Source organism: Dendrobates tinctorius, unplaced genomic scaffold, assembly GCF_039654945.1.
Source record: "Dendrobates tinctorius isolate UK_male_01 unplaced genomic scaffold, ASM3965494v1 ptg000138l, whole genome shotgun sequence".
Classification (NCBI taxonomy): domain Eukaryota; kingdom Metazoa; phylum Chordata; class Amphibia; order Anura; family Dendrobatidae; genus Dendrobates; species Dendrobates tinctorius.
In genome coordinates, this window is record NW_027361806.1 from 13,946,060 (window position 1) to 13,966,970 (window position 20,911).

General features: G+C 48.4%; 1 protein-coding gene across 14 annotated transcripts in view; it reads right to left on the reverse strand.

Moving 5' to 3' along the window:
- DOCK7 (dedicator of cytokinesis 7) overlaps window positions 1–20,597 on the reverse strand; it is a 109,295-nt gene extending 88,698 nt beyond the window's left edge. For 2 of the 14 annotated variants that reach the window (XM_073544646.1, XM_073544652.1), the window contains exons 1-10: window positions 20,276–20,596; window positions 7,091–7,187; window positions 6,815–6,990; window positions 6,662–6,730; window positions 6,382–6,511; window positions 4,989–5,201; window positions 4,437–4,522; window positions 1,518–1,584; window positions 1,150–1,299; window positions 326–406 (exon numbers count right to left, since the gene is read on the reverse strand). In XM_073544646.1, coding sequence (XP_073400747.1) covers window positions 326–406; window positions 1,150–1,299; window positions 1,518–1,584; window positions 4,437–4,522; window positions 4,989–5,201; window positions 6,382–6,511; window positions 6,662–6,730; window positions 6,815–6,990; window positions 7,091–7,187; window positions 20,276–20,313 — 1,107 coding nt within the window. In that variant the 5' untranslated portion in view covers window positions 20,314–20,596. Of the gene's footprint in view, window positions 1–325; window positions 407–1,149; window positions 1,300–1,517; window positions 1,585–4,436; window positions 4,523–4,988; window positions 5,202–6,381; window positions 6,512–6,661; window positions 6,731–6,814; window positions 6,991–7,090; window positions 7,188–20,275 lie in introns of all 14 variants that reach the window. The other 12 variants (XM_073544641.1, XM_073544639.1, XM_073544653.1 and 9 more) reach the window with 7 other exon arrangements.
- Window positions 20,598–20,911: the final 314 nt, after the last annotated feature.

The window sequence follows — 20,911 nt, forward strand, 5'->3', positions numbered from 1 at the left end:
CAATAGGATTACGTCACAAGTGTCCAATAGATGACGTTCATAACTGCTGGGACCCGCTTCTATCTCTAAAACGTGTCCCCATCGTGTGCCTTCAGAAATGGTAAAGTTACAAGCATTATAGAAAAGGAAAGAACTGAGCAAAGACTCATTTATTACTGCTTCTGTACAAAAAGAGGATAAGCAGCAGCTGCGGTTATTATAATGAATGTTACACCTACTATAATTATCTTTGGAAATATTGGAAGCAAATATTTCTGGGCCGGTGACAGGACTGATGTGTGATAATCTCAGAGATGATGGGATACTGTGTGTCACCACCGCTCACCTTGGCGGTATCTGCCTCCTTGTAGATCATATACGGCTCGGCACACTCCCCAATGTCGCCCTGCTGCAAAACCTTTTCCAGCTGGAATGAAAGGTACCAGAAGTATTAATGTCAGGACCACAACCAGAATAAATCACAACAAACTGTCCAAAGATACAGAAAGTCAACCGATGAACATTCAGTGCAAAGCTCGGCACGCAGCATAGGGGGAGCACAGCAACGCTCCACACTCAACACAGAGGAATGGGCGCACATCATCATTCTAACACCCAGCAAAGCAGGAGGGGGACAGCAACACTCCACAATCGGCACAAGGGGCGCACAGCAACGCACTGAACCGCACCCAGTACAGTGAGGGCGCACAGCAACGCTCCACACCCAGCACAGAGGAAAGGACTCACAACAATACTTCACTCCTAGCACAGTGGAAGGGGCACAGCAATACTCCACTGCCAGCCTAGAGGAAGGGGCGCACAGCAAAGCTCCACACCCAGCACAGAGGAGCACACAGCACCGCTCCGCAGTCGGCTCAGCGGGGCACACGAACGCTCCGCAGCCGGCTCAGCAGGGCCCACAAAGCTTTCATTTGTCACGATGTATCAGTGCAGATGTGTCAGCCTGGATTTAGGGCACACAGCATTTTCTGGACAGAACACCATTGAACCAAACCCACAACTGTCACAAGTCCTATGTGCACAGCGTTTCCAGCCTGGGGATATTGGTAGGAGGACTATTCATCGACAACAAGCAGAATGCTAGAAAATGTTGTGGAATTGAAACACACCAAAGACGAAGCATCGGCAGATAATGAAGACAACACTCACTTTAATAACCAGAAAGACGTCTTGGGATGGGTAAGTGATTGAAAAAATGGCGGAGCGAGCCAAGCTACTGATGGCTGCCGGGGTGACGTACGGGCGCAGCATGCCTTTTATTTGTTCTGAATTGAGATCAAAGTAGAAGGTTTCTGAAATCTGGAAAAATAAAAATGTAAAAATCATTATGGAACTCTAAGATTGGGACATTAGGATTCCTATCAAGCTGTCAGGATCCCCGACTACAGGGTGATGGTGGGAGGGGGAACACAGAAAAGAGGGGTCTGGACCATGACTGACATCAGAAACAAACTACAGGCCCACATGATAGAGGCACATGGTGGAGGCCCATCCCGGGGGCTACGGACGCCACTCACCTTCTTCTTCTCCTTGGCATCGTACAAAGCCAAACTGGCAAAGATCGGCTCGATCTCGATCTCAAATCTAAAATGCAGAAAAGAAAAAAGGAATTTTACGCATCAGAAAAAAGATAAGAATTGAGAGACGATCGGCGACAGTGACGACCCTGTGATGAGACCCCACAATGTGCCATCTCTGCACTATGCACACTGGTGGGAACGGGGGCTGCCCTGTATACAATGTCCAGGAGATTCCGAGAAGAGAGGGAAGATTCCCAGACCCCTGAAAGACTCGGCTATGTCATATTACCTGTACATACATTAGCGTTTCAGTGGTGGCAGGAGGGGCCGGTATTTATGCCCTGTATCTTCATAGTTAGTACACCTATCACTTATGCCCCAACAGTCTCAGCGCCTCCAAAACCTGGCATTCGGAGACACCCCAACAAGCCATGCCCTCCAGCCTTGGGGGGGGACCTCCACTGCTCCCTCTGGTCTCACAGGGGAACTGCAGCTGCTCCCCCATCCTTTGTGGCCTTGGGGGGGGGGGGGGGGGGGGGGGGCGGGCACTGCCAACATTCACCATCCCCTCCTGCCTTAGGGCAGCACTGCAGACGCTCCCCCATCCTCTCCGGTTTTGGGTGGGGCACTGCTGAAGCTCCCCATCCCCTCTGGTTTTAGGGCAGCACTGCAGACGCTCCTCCATCCCCTCTGGCTTTAGGGGTGGCACTGCCGAAGCGCTCCCCCCCATCCCCTCCTGCTTTATGGGGTAACTGCCGAAGCTCCCCCCATCCCGTCCGGCCTTATGGGGCACTGCCGAACTTCCCCCATCCCATCCAGACTTATGGGGGTACTGCCGAAGCTCCTCCATCCCGTTCGGCCTTAGGGGGCACTGCCGAAGCTCCCCCCATCTCGTCCGGCCTTATGGGGGCACTGCCGAAGCTCCCCTATCCCTTCCGGCCTGGGGGGGGGGGGGGGTCACTGCTAATGCTCCGCCATCCCCTTGGGCCTTAGGCTGGAGTCACACATAGCGACTCACCAGTGATCCAGACAACGATATCAACGTGTCAGGATCGCTGGTAAGTCGCTATGTGATCGCTGGTGAGCTGTCACACAGGCAACTTCACCAGCGGCGTCGCTGTGTTCGTTAGTTACCAGAGCACTGATGCAGGGAGCTGGTAACTAAGGTACACATCGGGTATCCAAGGGACGTACGTCACTTGGATACCCGATGTGTACCTTAGTAACCAGCTGATCGCTGGTCTCCCGCCTGTCACACGCAGCGATGCGTGCTGGCCAGCGGGAGACCAGCGACAAAAGAAATGTCCAGTGGTTTCCTACAGCGATCAGCGATACAGGCAAGGGGGCCGGTCGCTGATCGCTGTCACACACAGCGATCTCGCTGGTGAGATCGCTGTTGCGTCACTAAACTTGTGACTCAGCAGCGATCTCGCTAGCGAGATCGCTATGTGTGACGGGGCCCTTAGGGGGGGGCACTGCTGACACTCCCCCATCCTCTCCAGCCTTAGGGGGGCACCAGAGAGGGAAAATGGCTAATTAGGCACAATTTGGCCATTTTCAGTTGGGGGTGTACTCACTTTTGTTGCCAGCAGTTTACACATTGATGGCTGTGTGTTGAGTTATTAGAGGACACCAAATCTACACTGTTATACAAGCGGCACACTGGCAACTGTACATTGAATCACAGTGTCAGATCCTCAGTGTTGTCCCATGAAAAGATATAAAATATTTACAAAAATGTCAGGGGTGTACTCACTTCTCTGATGTATGTATACTACAACCAACCCCTGTATAATCCAGGATACTAGTCTGGCTCCCTCTAGTGGCCACTTACATGCACTGCATGGTTCGGTGGAGTGATCGCCCCTCATATTACGGTATATAACCAAAGCTTCACGTCTCTGCGCTCTCCTGGAGCGGTGCACGCGTCCTACCATCCTCACCTGAGGATATTAATAGGTAGAATTCCCCTTTAAAATCTACATATTCTGCTTTATAAAGCCGGGATCTCATAAATCGGAAAATTCATTTGCCCCTACAATGTGGTTGATAGATGAGAAAGCGAGGTGGTCCCCCGCAGCCGCGCGTCGCCTCCTGTACACCTATAATGCGGCCGTCGGAGGAACGACCCCGCAGCCACTGATGCAGATTAGGACTAATAAAATGGGAAGACATCATTATTATTAATGAGGGAAGGAAATTTCTATCAGAAATCGTGTCTCCGGGCAAGAACGCCGCTGAGGCCGACATCCCCGGTGCCTCGTAAAATGAGAGCGAGACGAGACTTGGGCCGGGCGCCATCGTAATGTTATGCATATAAGGGGGGGGAGATAAGGAAAGACCCCAACACGTTAGCATGGAAAGATTTACAATAAATAGCAGGAAATCTTATAAAGTCACGGCCTCCGCTGCATCATGTCCCAAGACTCTCTACCTAGCCACTGGTGATAACTGGGAGCGCCTGTTCTCCTTCAGTCCTAAGACTTCTGCCAGGAGGAGTTGTATGGGGTGTCAGGAGGGACATTGGCGCCCAATTCAACTCCTCTAGGCCAGTCTTTTGGACTCATTATCTCATTGATGACTGTTCAGAGTCAGACCCGACCATTGCTGGAATCAGAAGGCATGCCCTCCCTCTGCTCTCCCACGGTCATAAAATATTGAGACTGCAAATATGTGTGCGGCTCCTATGCAGAGCTGTGTCTCTCCATGGTAACAGACTGCAAATAAACCCTGCGTAGTCAGGTCTTGCAGTAACACTCCTTGGTCACCTGCTTCGTTAATTTTTTCCAGGTAAGCAAGAAGCAGCGGGGCGCGGCACTGATTCCGGATATTTAATACAAAACTCAATAATTCAGACATGTGCAGCCTCACCCCAAATCTCTGCGATCTAACCTGCACGTCGGACGCCCGTCTTACTTGAGGGTCAAGCATTTCACTAGCAGCCGCTGCCCAAAATGTTCTTTGGGTACTTCGGGCACGATGAGGCGCTCGATGGGTTCATCCTGCGGATAAGGCAAAATATGGAAGACGTGAAAACGACAGAAGGTCCAGCTCCGCGTCTCCACTGCTGCTTCCAATCGGAGGCGTCTTCCGTTAACTGGTGCAAAACTCACTGATTTAGCTGCAGCGCTGTCAATGCGACATCCGGAAAATAATCCGGAACCAAAAAAAATGTAAATCCCAGAAAGGGGAAATGTTATCTTTTTTTGTGGGGAAACATGAAAGAAGCATCATTGTAACATTTTTCCTTTTGTTACAATATTATTAAAAGAGTAAACAAATATTTTATTACTGGGGCACTGGGCACAGAGTCGGCATGGACAGCCGCAGAGGCTTTGGGTGCTGCCATACGGGCCGATGCCGGATGTCTGGAGGGAATCCTGTCGACACCTCCTTACATATAGCATGGCAAGTCATAGGGCCGCCCGGTCAGCGCAGTTTCCCCATGTCTATTATCTGTGGCCGCACCTCGTCCTGAGCCGGGTGGAGTGCGAAGACCTCTTTGTGCCGGCTGGATTTCCTTTGGTGTTCATTCTGGTGGTCTATTTCCTCGTTTGGGGTCCGGTCCAGGAGGTTAGAAAGCAGTGCGTCCGGCAGGGAGTTCTTCAGGTCAAAAATGCTGCAAGCCCAACTCCCCCGAGGCGTGTCGTCAATGGACATGGAGCGTCTCTTCAGATCATCCTGTGGGGGGGAAACAGAAGGAACAAAAGCTCATCTCTGCAGACACCGAACATGAAGGATCAGACTCTGCACTAATCACCTCCCTGGGGAACAAAATGTTCACGAGACTAGATCTTTCCTTCCAGAAGAAAAATGTTAACGAGACCTAGAAATGGAAAGCAATACCTACCCACATTCACAGCAGGACATTCCTTAAAGGCGTTGTCCTTAAAGGGGATGTTTTCTTCAGGGGACAATATTATTTAACTGCATGTGTTTGGAGCTAAAAAGTAATTTTGTGATTTTTTTTTTTCATTAAAAAATGTTACACCGTTTCACTCTTACAGGCTCTCTATTTCCCTGCACATTCAATGCTTCATGTTATGGAGGGGTGATGGGCGTCAGAGACTGACAGCAGCATGTAAGTGGTTAACAGCAGCAATCAGCGCTAACTCCATTCCCTGCTGTTAGGGCCAGATGTGGCCGTATCCTGCAACCGGCACCTTCCCTGACAGACGCTGGGTAATAACAAACGGGTACATTACGCATTGGAGCTTTCATGAAGCAGAATTATTACATTCATTTTACCAATTTTCATTTTTATTAAACTTTTTTTCTCCCATGTAGAGGACATCTAGAATTAGGTTTTTTACGTGACTTTTACCTGGTAATATTTGGTTGTTCCAAATTCCTCAAAAGAGGTTAATGAATTTTGCCCAAAATGAAAAGCGTTTTCTTTTGCCTCTCTTCTCTCGAAGTTTTGCAATACTTTTTAAATTCTTTTTATTTATTTTTAGAATGTCTCTTTTCCTGAATCTGTATTGAATATCGAGATAAGCAAAAGTTAAAATGAAAAACTTAAAAAAAAAAAAAAAAAAAAAATTGAGAAAGTGTTGCAAAACTTTGAGAGAATAAGAGGCAAATGCAAAAGTCTCAAATAAAGAGCAAGTTAATTCGTCATTGTTGTTTCTACACTTTTCTGGACTAAGGGCCAATTTTCTAAGGAAAAAAAACAAATAAAAATAAAAGTTAAATAAAAAATAAAGTAGTCGTTATATAAATTGAGGTTCAATATTTCGGCAGCGTGACTCCCACCTATTTTTTTTATCCTCTTCTACACAGTTTATAAAGTTTTCTAAAGTTTAGTGAAGTACGTGGATGTAAAAAAGACAAAGACGAAAGAAACCTGACAACTCCGCACCTGTTCATCCTGGTAACTGCTGCTCTCCGGGGCGTCATCTGACTCGAAGACCTGCTTAGGAAGCCCCCTCTGTCTCTCCTTCTGCTTGTCTAAGGTGTTGGGGTTGAAGCCTGTGCCCAGCTTGTGGTATCTGTCGCAAACAAAGACATCAGAAGCTTAATTTCCTACAGTATCTCTCCCCCAAGCTTTACACTGTAGCGCTGCTCCATATTGTTTTTTTATAAAGCATAAACCAAGAGCTGGGTTGTACTGTGCCATGGGGAGGATCATCATCACTCACTTCCTATTGACGAGGGCCCAGTCCTCGGTGTAGCTCCGTATACAATCCTTCACGTGCGAGTCCATGTCACTTTAAGAAAAAAAAAAAAAAATTCACTTATGACCAATTGATCAATCAATTGATCAGTGATCAATCGGTAAAAACAAGAATTACCTCTCCTCCGGCACGGACGACGCCACCGTCCGGCATTCCCTCGGCATGTAGACGACCTCCACGTCATCGGTAGGGAACTCGTACAGATCTCTTAAAGGGCCGGAGTCCGCCACCATAGGATGACTGGTCAGATATTCTTCAAAATCCACAGGGTCGACCACTTCGGTAAGAGGGATCTGAATGGTAAGAGAACCCCCCCAAAAAAAACGACAGTAAAGTTATACCTCGCAGTGACCAGAGAGCGTCGTGACACCAGAGAGCAAATGCTGAACTCACCGAGGCATGGTGCGATCCCCCGACGCTCAGGTTCTTGTGGAGCTGCGGGGAGCCGTACTGACCTGAGATTTGTTTGCGGACCTCTGCGGCCACCGTCCTGGAAAAAAAAAAATTATATTAAAGGCTGCAAACATCGGGGAAGTTATTTTTAATGAAATAAATGTATTTTCGGATAAAAATAAATTTTTGCTATAATTTTCCTATAAATTTAAGATGGTTTTGGTTTCTACAGCCTCTATGTACAATGGTGCATAGCAGATAACATTGGGACCCTCATCTCTCTCCTCCTGATGCATCTTCTCGTTCTATTATGATGTGGTTATAAATCAGCTTAGAAGAACATTCAAAAGAAAAGAGAAAAAAGCTCGCAGATCTCAGACGAGCTCGCTGATGGATTCACAGTCCACTCATTCTGCATCGCAAAGGGTGTAGAAGACAAAAAGTGCAACATGTTTAATTAAAACCTATTTTAACAATGTTTTTAAGTAAAAAAATACAGATATTTAAAAAAAAAAAAAAAAAATGCCAGAAGAGCTGACTTTTTTTGCAGCTTTGATTGACAGTTTAAAAATGTTGGACATTGGTAAAAGTTGGACACAAATATTGGGAGAATTCAATGATTTTAAGGGGACAACCGTCTAATGTGTAATGTGTATACTCTCCCTGTTGGAGAAAAAGAAAAAAAAAAAAAAAGGATCAGGCAGCTAGATATCAATATGCCCAATCCTTCTGCTCTCAGATGTGTCAGACTTCCCTAGATAGCATCCATGGATGCTCGGCTGAGTTGAGCGTGCACGTGTATGCAGAGGTCAGTAGGAAGAGATATCATGGAGGATTTTTACTAAATGTATCCGTAAGAAATGGAAACCACGACAAAAGGTGGGAACGGAGCCGGACACAGGGAGCGTACTGGCCCTTTAAGCCTCTTTACTCTTACACCAAGCAATTACCTCCAATCTAAATCTCGGTGTCGGATATTTATACATTAACAGATTAATATTAATAGCGACTTTCTGAAATTCATAAAAACCGTAGGCAGAGAAGGGCAGAACATGCCCACCGGCCATCCGGGCTCCGCGTTCAAAATATCTCGGCAGCCGCTGCAAAAAAAAAAAAGAAAAAGCCAATAGATCACTGTGCGGCGGTGACTGATGGCTCCGACGGACGACCTGGGGTTACAGATTTACAAAAAAAAATATTAACATATAAAAAGAAAAACGACGTCTGATAGAAATAAGAAGGCGATAACACAAAATGATGAGGTCAGAAGGGATCCACTTAAAGAGGCAGTACAGCAATAAATGAGAGGATCTCTAGTTAGAAGAGGCCATACCGGATCATGGGACCTAGAAGACTAACCCTGCAAAAGGTGTCTACGACAGATCCTACAAAAGTGATAGGAAGTGCAGCTCTGGAGAACAAGGCAGATAACTGATCGTAGGCACCTGGTCCCACACAGGAGGTCCGAATACTAGACTTGTACCTAATCTGTGGGCATTGTACTGTCTGGCCCTCATCTTATGTCAGTTAAGGCTATGGATACTTCTGCTGTTGTAGAGTCTGTGCAGCATCTTCACCCAGCTGGCTGTCCGGCTGCTTCTGACACGGATATGACCGCTCGCTGCTCCTGACTACTGGATTTCCCCCCTTTTTTTCTCTTGGTGTTAGAGATAGCAGCAGTGAGGGAGGAGAGGTTGTATACAGACAGGTTGGACAACTATCTACAATTACCGAACAATCCATTAAAAAAAAAATGATGCACAGTAAATGCAACGACTACCAATGTCTTCATATCAGAAACCTAAGCTTTACACATAAATCACCTATATTTCTATGATTTTCCAATGCTTCTGTAAAAAAAAAAAAAAATGATGGCTTGTTGGATAAATTGCCCGGAATAAAAAAGAAAGAAAAAAAAAAAAAAAAAAGATGGCAATCCCATACAGAGATCAAAGTGTGGAGAGGGGAGAAAGCGCCTGAGCTTTTAGAAAGGGCAGCTCATTAGGCTGCTGATAGAGACGAAAGTGCCCAAAACAGATCTGAAAGGCGAGGTGGCGGCGACCACACAGCTTTTGTATGTGTGTAAAGAGAATGCAGAACATCGATGGCAGACTGGTGTGGGGGATCCTTTAAGACAGGGGTGGGGAAACCTCAGGCCCCAGGGCCATTTACGGCCCTCGATGACCTTTTATCAGGCCCCCGAGCAGATTCTCAGGGACTGCATTCTTGGGCTGGGAGCTGTATTGTTTGCCACAAGCTCATTAGTTTCTTCTTGCTCTGTTAGCGCACACACGCAGCGTTCACTACTGAACATTGAAGGGCATGCAATGAAAGATGAAGTCATGGGACCAGAGTCAGGATGTGCTTTGTGGGCGGAGTTTTTACAGCCCCCGAAGGATGGTATAAATATCCAAATGGCCCTTGGCCGAAAAAAAAAAAAGATTCCCCACCCCTGCTTTAAGAGATGTAGAAGAGGAAATCAATCCAGGAATGAAGCTGTGCTGATACATGAGCGCTAGTGAAGGCAGCAAAATCCAGGACCTTAATTACATCACATGTAACAAGTGTGAAACCAGGAGCAAGATGCAAACTGCACATCAGGGACCACAAAAGTTGTCGTTTTGGGGATATTCCTGGACTGTTTGGACGTTCTCCCATGGGTGAGGCTTAAATATCAAAATGATCCAAATGATGCAGCTGCATGAAAAATGACAAATATTGTAGAGGTCTGATAACACTATTTCTGGCCGTTATAGCAGGGTTCCCCAACTCCAGTCCTCAAGGCCCACGCACCAACGGGTCATGCTTTCAGGATTTCCCTTTCTATTGTACAGGTGATGCAATTATCACCTGAGCAATACTAAGGAAATCCTGAAAACATGACCCGTTGGTGCGTGGGCCTTGAGGACTGGAGTTGGGGAACCCTGCTTTATAGGATTGGATCCTTAATTTACCCCTTTGCTGGCTCTCCCCCTGTAATCCTCAGTTGTCTTGAAGCTAGTAGGTGGAGACGAGCGGCTAGGATGTCTCCCATACACAGCACACAGAGACATGAGGGATTCCTGCTCTTCTGACTATGTAGCCTATGTACAGAAGCAGCAGAGAGGACATTAAACAGTACTGAGCAATGAATCCAGCTCCAGGGTGAGATAAACACTTACTAGAAAGCAGCAGATCTGTCACTCTCCCTCTCTGCTCCTCACCCTTCAATAAGCAGCTTTAATCTGATCTCTCAGTGAGCTGGCATTATTTTTTTTAGATTTTAGCCGTTTCCCCAGAGTGCATGGTGATTTCAATAAGCAGAAGAATAAGAAGTGGCACATAAGTGAAGAAAAAAAGCGGAATTCTCTGATAAGATACATTACATAGTTTCTTACATTTGCCTGCTACGACTGATTTATGCACAGTTTGTAGAAGTGGTGACCAACCAGTTCAGACCGCTGCAGCACATGTAAAAGGAGTCTATGACGGAAGATTACATGCAGCCCTAAGCGCACAGGCTGCTCGGCTTTGCGGCCTGGGCACATATAAATTGTGGATAAACAGGGATCGGCCACAGTAAACAGGATGTGTAAAATATATAATATATAAATATACTGTATATTTGGAATTAAAAAAAAACCTCCACATATTCTGACTCGCCGCTCACAAAGTGAAAGAAGAAGTGCAAAGCTTAAAGGGGGTTTCCAAAATCAGAAAAAATATTTTATGCAATTTCTCGCAGTACATAAATGGTACATGTCAGGTGCGGGCAGGTAAGGCGGCCTCAAGAACTGAGCCTGCACCTTACAAGGCTGCTCTGTTTTTTTCTTCTTTAACAAAGAATGGTGGTAGAAGAGGAAGCAAGAAGTCCGACCGCTCACTTCCTCTCTCAGTAGAAATCATCACGGATTGTCTGCAGCGCCTACCGATTGTCTGCAGAAATGACATTCTATGCATTCAATGACAGCTAGGAGCATGGATGGAACGTCATTGGCAAATGGCTGCATTAGTCACGGGAAGTCTCCGCCGGAAGAGAGAAGACAAATGGGGGATATGGGAAGTAATAATAATAATCTTTATTTTTATATAGCGCTAACATATTCCGCAGCGCTTTACAGTTTGCACACATTATCATCACTGTCCCCATTGGGGCTCACTATCTAAATTCCCTGTCAGTATGTCTTTGGAATGTGGGAGGAAACCGGAGAACCCGGAGGAAACTCACGCAAACACGGGGAGAACATACAAACTCCTTGCAGTTGTTGTCCTTGGTGGGATTCGAACCCAAGACCCCACAGCGCTGCTAACCACTGAGCCACCGTGCAAATGCAAAAGAATGGTTGGGGTTCGGCCGGAGGGGTTGTTTACATTTTTAACATAAAGAATGACAGACCCTGTAAGATTTATAGAAGGGTCTGTTTATCTTTCAGGACAATAGAAATAAAAACTGGAAATCATTAAAAATAAAATTCATTTTAAACGCTAAGTGAAAAGAATTTTCCCCAAAAAGAAAAAAAATTATATTATATATATTCATTTAAAGTGATTTTTTTATTACTTCTCCTATATTGGGAAGGACTGGAGGACTGGTTCTCCTTACCGAGACCATGGGAGACAGGTAAGTGAATGGACTCTCACAGAACAAAGGAGGCAAAATTCAAGGAGGAGCGTCAGACCCCTAAGTCCGTGTCAGACCCTGTATTCAGCCTTCTGGTGCAGATTCCTGGTAAAATGAAGGGGAAACTTCTCTTAAACGGGACTGGAAGCTTTTTTTGCAGAATTTCTACCCCAAAAGTCTCCCCAGAAATCCCAGTGTGAGCACGGCCTCGGGCATCGGAGCAGAGAAGCAGAACCCTTAAAATAACTGTATGATACATTGTAACAAAGAGCACCTTGGAAAAAGTATCAGAAAAAGATTCTATAAAAGTATCTAGAAAAATATCAGCAACGGAGAACAGGAAGAGAAAATCCTGAATCCTGCAAAGCCAAATAATATTAATATCAAAACACAAAATAATGTGGGGCACAAACGAGACGCCGTCACGCCCGACTGACCGATCGCGTCCGCCCCATCAGCGCTTAATAGAAAATTACTACAAGAACAATGGAGGTGGCGGCTTTACAAGTGTCGTCATTCTCCCTCACATCGCAAGATCCAGAGGTGCGGGGGGCCGCCGGACACAGGGAGCCCCCAATACACGGCATCTGCTCAGAGAGATCTGGTGCCGCACATTCCCTAATACCGGGGTCTGACCGTTACCCCAAAATATAATCAGAGAACGGAGGAAACAACTAACAGAGGAAAGAACTAACAGAGGGGCGGACAGCACAGAAATCACTAAAACTGTGCGAGAGGCCACAGATATTCCCCCATCCCACCAGCCGCTCTGAGTAATGAGCTAGGAATGAAGGAAGAAACACATCACCTGATAATAGTCAGCGCAGGAGGAAATGTGCAATCATCTGTCATACAGGAGCGACAGCACCGAGGCCGTAATCTGCAAATAGTGAGCTACATCCTGTACTATACCCCAGAGCTGCACTCACTATTCTGCTGGTGCAGTCACTGTGTACATACATTATATTACTGATCCTGAGTTACATCCTGTATTATACCCCAGAGCTGCACTCACTATTCTGGTGCAGTCACTGTGTACATACATTACTGATCCTGAGTTACAACCTGTATTATACCCCAGAGCTGCACTCACTATTCTGCTGGTGCAGTCACTGTCTACATACATTACATTACTGATCCGGAGTTACAACCTGTATTATACCCCAGAGCTGCGCTCACTATTCTGCTGGTGCAGTCACTGTGTACATACATTACTGATCCTGAGTTACATCCTGTATTACACCCCAGAGCAGCACTCACTATTCTGCTGGTGCAGTCACTGTGTACATACATTATATTACTGATCCTGAGTTACATCCTGTATTATACCCCAGAGCTGCACTCACTATTCTGGTGCAGTCACTGTGTACATACATTACATTACTGATCCTGAGTTACAACCTGTATAATACCCCAGAGCTGCACTCTCTATTCTGCTGGTGCAGTCACTGAGTACAAACATTACATTACTAATCCTGAGTTACATCCTGTATTATACCCCAGAGCTGCTCTCACTATTCTGCTGGTGCAGTCGCTGTGTACATACATTACATTACTGATCCTGAGTTACATCCTGTATTATACCCCAGAGCTGCACTCACTATTCTGCTGGTGCAGTCACTGTGTACATACATTACAGATAGATGGGTGGGATGAGGGGTATATATCAGAGAACAATAGAGTGCTGTGGTTGGAGTCTTTCACCCTCTGATTATTAGATTTGTTCCCACGGTCAGGAAACGCTGTGGGGTCGATGCTTTACACTTCTGTAGCGTCCAGCCCGCAGTGGCCAGATGTTACAGCACAGTGAAATCCCATCTCCACCATGTGTGCTTCGACGCCTGCTGCTTCCCTCGTATACGCACATGCGGCGCCTCTTTCTATACCGCAGCATGTCTATGTACAGTGCCTACAAGTAGTATTTAACCCCCTGCAGATTTAGCAGGTTTGATAAGATGCAAATAAGTTAGAGCCTTCAAACTTCACACAAGAGCAGGATTTATTAACAGATGCATAAATCTTACAAACCAAAAAGTTATGTTGCTCAGTTAAATTTTAATAAATTTTAAACATAAAAGTGTGGGTCAATTATTATTCAACCCCTAGGTTTAATATTTTGTGGAATAACCCTTGTTTGCAATTGCAGCTAATAATCGTCTTTTATAAGACCTGATCAGGCCGGCACAGGTCTCTGGAGTTATCTTGGCCCACTCCTCCATGCAGATCTTCTCCAAGTTATCTAGGTTCTTTGGGTGTCTCATGTGGACTTTAATCTTGAGCTCCTTCCACAAGTTTTCAATTGGGTTAAGGTCAGGAGACTGACTAGGCCACTCCAACACCTTGATTTTTTGCCTCTTGAACCAGGCCTTTTTTTTCTTGGCTGTGTGCTTTGGGTCGTTGTCTTGTTGGAAGATGAAATGACGACCCATCTTAAGATCCTTGATGGAGGAGCGGAGGTTCTTGGCCAAAATCTCCAGGTAGGCCGTGCTATCCATCTTCCCATGGATGCGGACCAGATGGCCAGGCCCCTTGGCTGAGAAACAGCCCCACAGCATGATGCTGCCACCACCATGCTTGACTGTAGGGATGGTATTCTTGGGGTCGTATGCAGTGCCATCCAGTCTCCAAACGTCACGTGTGTGGTTGGCACCAAAGATCTCGATCTTGGTCTCATCAGACCAGAGAACCTTGAACCAGTCTGTCTCAGAGTCCTCCAAGTGATCATGAGCAAATTGTAGACGAGCCTTGACATGACGCTTTGAAAGTAAAGGTACCTTACGGGCTCGTCTGGAACGGAGACCATTGCGGTGGAGTACGTTACTTATGGTATTGACTGAAACCAATGTCCCCACTGCCATGAGATCTTCCCGGAGCTCCTTCCTTGTTGTCCTTGGGTTAGCCTTGACTCTTCGGACAAGCCTGGCCTCGGCACGGGAGGAAACTTTCAAAGGCTGTCCAGGCTGTGGAAGGCTAATAGTAGTTCCATAAGCCTTCCACTTCCGGATGATGCTCCCAACAGTGGAGACAGGTAGGCCCAACTCCTTGGAAAGGGTTTTGTACCCCTTGCCAGCCTTGTGACCCTCCACGATCTTGTCTCTGATGGCCTTGGAATGCTCCTTTGTCTTTCCCATGTTGACCATGTATGAGTGCTGTTCACAAGTTTGGGGAGGGTCTTAAATAGACAGAAAAGTCTGGAAAAAGAGATAATTAATCCAAACATGTGAAGCTCATTGTTCTTTGTGCCTGAAATACTTCTTAATACTTTAGGGGAACCAAACAGAATTCTGGTGGTTTGAGGGGTTCAATAATAAATGACCCTCTGAATAAACTTTTCACAATTTCAAAAAAAAATTAAACAAAGAAATAACATTCTTTTTTGCTGCAGTGCATTTCACACTTCCAGGCTGATCTACAGTCCAAATGTCACAATGCCAAGTTAATTCCGAATGTGTAAACCTGCTAAATCTGCAGGGGGTTGAATACTACTTGTAGACACTGTATCTTGCGGAGACGCACAATATATAGGACGCGGTGACTCTGTCCAGTTCAGTGATCACATGCGGAATCTCCAGCGTTCCACAGACGGCAGCGCTGCCTTACACTGACCGTCCGCACAGACCTGGATATTTGTTAACAGAAAGCGCCCCGCACCGTCTCCCCCAATAATCAGCCGTGCAGAGAACACTCGGGGGATTTGGGGGTCTGGGCTGATTATTGGGGTGCGGTACTCTTTAGGACGGAGACGCCTGATGTTATGGGGTGATGGATTTTTAGAGCAGGGGTACCAGAGGTGACCATGAGCGGGGAGTGACCGCAGGGTCCAAGGCTGATGATTAGGATGGAATGCGGTGGTATATCAAAGTGAGGTGTAATTCGGGGTGAGGTATGATCTGGGGTGGTATATCGGGGCGAGTTATAATTCGGGGTGATATGATCTGTGGTGGTATAACGGGGTGAGGAGTAATTCGGGGTGGTATATCGGGGTGAGGTATGATCTGGGGTGGTATATCGGGGTGAGCCTGAGGTATAATTCGGGGTGAGGTATATCGGGGTGAGGTGTAATTCGGGTGGTATATCGGGGTGAGGTGTAATTTGGGGTGATATATCGGGGTGAGGTGTAATTTGGGGTGGTATATCGGGGTGAGATGTAATTTGGGGTGGTATATCGGGGTGAGGTATGATTCGGGGTGGTATATCGGGGTGAGGTATGATTCGGGGTGGTATATCGGGGTGAGGTATGATTCGGGGAGGTATATCGGGGTGAGGTATAATTCGGGGTGGTATATCGGGGTGAGGTATAATTCGGGGCGGTATATCGGGGTGAGGTATAATTCGGGGTGGTATATCGGGGTGAGGTGTAATTCGGGGTGGTATATCGGGGTGAGGTGTAATTCGGGATGTTATATCGGGGTGAGGTGTAATTCGGGATGTTATATCGGGGTGAGGTGTAATTCGGGGTGATATATCGGGGTGAGGTGTAATTCGGGGTGGTATATCGGGGTGAGGTGTAATTCGGGGTGAGGTGTAATTCGGGGTGGTATATGGGGGTGAGGTGTAATTCGGGGTGGTATATGGGGGTGAGGTATGATTTGGGGTGGTATATCAGGGTGAGGTGTAATTCGGGGTGGTATATCGGGGTGAGGTATGATTTGGGGTGTTATATCAGGGTGAGGTGTAATTCGGGGTGAGGTATGATTTGGGGTGGTATATCGGGGTGAGGTGTAATTCAGGGTGGTATATCGGGGTGAGGAGTAATTCGGGGTGAGGAGTAATTCGGGGTGAGGAGTAATTCGGGGTGGTATATCGGGGTGAGGTGTGATTCGGGGTAGTATATCGGGGTGAGGTGTAATTCGTGGTGGTATATCGGGGTGAGGTATGATTCGGGGTGGTATATCGGGGTGAGGAGTAATTCGGGGTGAGGAGTAATTCGGGGTGAGGAGTAATTCGGGGTGAGGAGTAATTCGGGGTGAGGAGTAATTCGGGGTGGTATATCGGGGTGAGGAGTAATTCGGGGTGAGGAGTAATTCGGGGTGGTATATCGGGGTGAGGAGTAATTCGGGGTGGTATATCGGGGTGAGGTGTAATTCAGGGTGGTATATCGGGGTGAGGTGTAATTCGGGGTGGTATATCGGGGTGAGGAGTAATTCGGGGTGGTATATCGGGGTGAGGAGTAATTCAGGGTGGTATATCGGGGTGAGGTGTAATTCAGGGTGGTATATCGGGGTGAGGTGTAATTCAGGGTGGTATATAGGGGTGAGGTGTAATTCGCGGTGGTATATCGGGGTGAGGTGTAATTCGGGGTGGTATATCGGGGTGAGGTGTAATTCGGGGTGGTATATCGGGGTGAGGTGTAATTCGGGGTGGTATATCGGGGTGAGGTGTAATTCGGGGTGAGGAGTAATTTGGGGTGGTATATCAGGGTGAGGTATGATTTGGGGTGGTATATCGGGGTGAGGCGTAATTCGGGGTGAGGAGTAATTCGGGGTGAGGAGTAATTCGGGGTGAGGAGTAATTCGGGGTGAGGAGTAATTCGGGGTGAGGAGTAATTCGGGGTGGTATATCGGGGTGAGGTGTAATTCGCGGTGGTATATCGGGGTGAGGTGTGATTCGGGGTGGTATATCGGGGTGAGGTGTGATTCGGAGTGGTATATCGGGGTGAGGTATGATTCGGGGTGGTATATCGCTGTGAGGTGTAATTCGGGGTGGTATATCGGGGTGAGGTATGATTCGGGGTGGTATATCGGGGTGAGGTATGATTCGGGGTGGTATATCGGGGTGAGGTATGATTCGGGGTGGTATATCGGGGTGAGGTATGATTCGGGGTGGTATATCGGGGTGAGGTATGATTCGGGGTGGTATATCGGGGTGAGGTATGATTCGGGGTGGTATATCGGGGTGAGGTGTAATTCGGGGTGGTATATCGGGGTGAGGTGTAATTCGGGGTGGTATATCGGGGTGAGGTGTGATATATCGGGGTGAGGAGTGATTCGGGGTGGTATATCGGGGTGAGGTGTGATTCGGGGTGGTATATCGGGGTGAGGTGTGATTCGGGGTGGTATATCGGGGTGAGGTGTGATTCGGGGTGGTATATCGGGGTGAGGTGTGATTCGGGGTGGTATATCGGGGTGAGGTGTGATTCGGGGTGGTATATCGGGGTGAGGTGTGATTCGGGGTGGTATATCGGGGTGAGGTGTGATTCGGGGTGGTACATCGCGGTGAGGTGTAATTCGGGGTGGTATATCGGGGTGAGGTGTAATTCGGGGTGGTATATCGGGGTGAGGTGTGATATATCGGGGTGAGGAGTGATTCGGGGTGGTATATCGGGGTGAGGTGTGATTCGGGGTGGTATATCGGGGTGAGGTGTGATTCGGGGTGGTATATCGGGGTGAGGTGTGATTCGGGGTGGTATATCGGGGTGAGGTGTGATTCGGGGTGGTATATCGGGGTGAGGTGTGATTCGGGGTGGTATATCGGGGTGAGGTGTGATTCGGGGTGGTATATCGGGGTGAGGTGTGATTCGGGGTGGTATATCGGGGTGAGGTGTGATTCGGGGTGGTATATCGGGGTGAGGTGTGATTCGGGGTGGTATATCGGGGTGAGGTGTAATTCGGGGTGGTATATCGGGGTGAGGTATGATTCGGGGTGGTATATCGGGGTGAGGTGTGATTCGGGGTGGTATATCGGGGTGAGGTATGATTCGGGGTGGTATATCGGGGTGAGGTGTAATTCGGGGTGGTATATCGGGGTGAGGTATGATTCGGGGTGGTATATCGGGGTGAGGTATGATACGGGGTGGTATATCGGGGTGAGGTATGATTCGGGGTGGTATATCGGGGTGAGGTATGATTCGGGGTGGTATATCGGGGTGAGGTGTGATTCGGGGTGGTATATCGGGGTGAGGTGTGATTCGGGGTGGTATATCGGGGTGAGGTATGATTCGGGGTGGTATATCGGGGTGAGGTATGATTCGGGGTGGTATATCGGGGTGAGGTATGATTCGGGGTGGTATATCGGGGTGAGGTATGATTCGGGGTGGTATATCGGGGTGAGGTATGATTCGGGGTGGTATATCGGGGTGAGGTATGATTCGGGGTGGTATATCGGGGTGAGGTGTGATTCGGGGTGGTATATCGGGGTGAGGTGTAATTCGGGGTGGTATATCGGGGTGAGGTATGATTCGGGGTGGTATATCGGGGTGAGGTGTGATTCGGGGTGGTATATCGGGGTGAGGTGTAATTCGGGGTGGTATATCGGGGTGAGGTATGATTCGGGGTGGTATATCGGGGTGAGGTATGATTCGGGGTGGTATATCGGGGTGAGGTATGATTCGGGGTGGTATATCGGGGTGAGGTGTAATTCGGGGTGGTATATCGGGGTGAGGTGTAATTCGGGGTGGTATATCGGGGTGAGGAGTAATTCGGGGTGGTATATCAGGGTGAGGTGTAATTCGGGGTGGTATATCGGGGTGAGGTGTAATTCGGGGTGGTATATCGGGGTGAGGTATGATTCGGGGTGGTATATCGGGGTGAGGTATGATTCGGGGTGGTATATCGGGGTGAGGTATGATTCGGGGTGGTATATCGGGGTGAGGTATGATTCGGGGTGGTATATCGGGGTGAGGTATGATTCGGGGTGGTATATCGGGGTGAGGTGTAATTCGGGGTGGTATATCGGGGTGAGGTGTGATTCGGGGTGGTATATCGGGGTGAGGTGTAATTCGGGGTGGTATATCGGGGTGAGGTATGATTCGGGGTGGTATATCGGGGTGAGGTGTGATTCGGGGTGGTATATCGGGGTGAGGTATGATTCGGGGTGGTATATCGGGGTGAGGTATGATTCGGGGTGGTATATCGGGGTGAGGTATGATTCGGGGTGGTATATCGGGGTGAGGTATGATTCGGGGTGGTATATCGGGGTGAGGTATGATTCGGGGTGGTATATCGGGGTGAGGTATGATTCGGGGTGGTATATCGGGGTGAGGTATGATTCGGGGTGGTATATCGGGGTGAGGTGTGATTCGGGGTGGTATATCGGGGTGAGGTGTAATTCGGGGTGGTATATCGGGGTGAGGTATGATTCGGGGTGGTATATCGGGGTGAGGTGTGATTCGGGGTGGTATATCGGGGTGAGGTATGATTCGGGGTGGTATATCGGGGTGAGGTATGATTCGGGGTGGTATATCGGGGTGAGGTATGATTCGGGGTGGTATATCGGGGTGAGGTGTGATTCGGGGTGGTATATCGGGGTGAGGTATGATTCGGGGTGGTATATCGGGGTGAGGTATGATTCGGGGTGGTATATCGGGGTGAGGTATGATTCGGGGTGGTATATCGGGGTGAGGTGTAATTCGGGGTGGTATATCGGGGTGAGGTATGATTCGGGGTGGTATATCGGGGTGACACTTTGCGGGGAGGGTCTCTCCTGTCACTGGCGGACATTTCCGCCCCCTCCTCCCCGCACACAATGCCCCGGCTGTCAGGAGAGCAGGGCTCGGTCGGGCCTGTCAGCCCCGGGGTCGTCCTGTGCCGGGGGTCACGGGCAGGGAATCCCCGGTCTCCCAGGTCAGGCCGGGACGGCGTCGGTACCTGCTGATCTTCTGGGCGAACGCTCTGCGCTCCGCCATTTCCGCCGCAGCCGAAGACTCCACTCCCGGCAGAGAGAAGATCGGGAGCGCTGGGAAGCGGAGTGCGCGCTGCTGCGGAGGAATACGGCGGCGGCTACCGCCTACCGTAATAACCAGAAGGGAAGCGCACTCCACATAGCGGACAGAGGGGCACAAGCTGTACCATCCTAGTCAGAAGAGAGGGGGAGTCGTCTCAGTGCAGAGTGTACCATCCTGGTCAGGGGAGAGGGGGGAGTCTGAGTGCAGAGTGTACCATCCTGGTCAGGAGAGAGGGGGAGCCAGAGTGCAGCGTGTACCATCCTGGTCAGAGGAGAGGGGGATCCTGAGTGCAGAATGTACCATCCTGGTTAGGGGAGAGGGGGAGTCTGAGTGCAGAGTGTACCATCCTGGTCAGGGGAGAGGGGGAGTCTGAGTGCAGAGTGTACCATCCTTGTCAGAAGAGAGGGGGAGCCAGAGTGCAGCGTGTACCATCCTGGTCAGAGGAGAGGGGGAGTCTGAGTGAAGAATGTACCATCCTGGTCAGGAGAGAGGGGGAGTCTGAGTGCAGAGTGTACCATCCTGGTCAGGGGAGAGGGGGAGTCTGAGTGCAGAATGTACC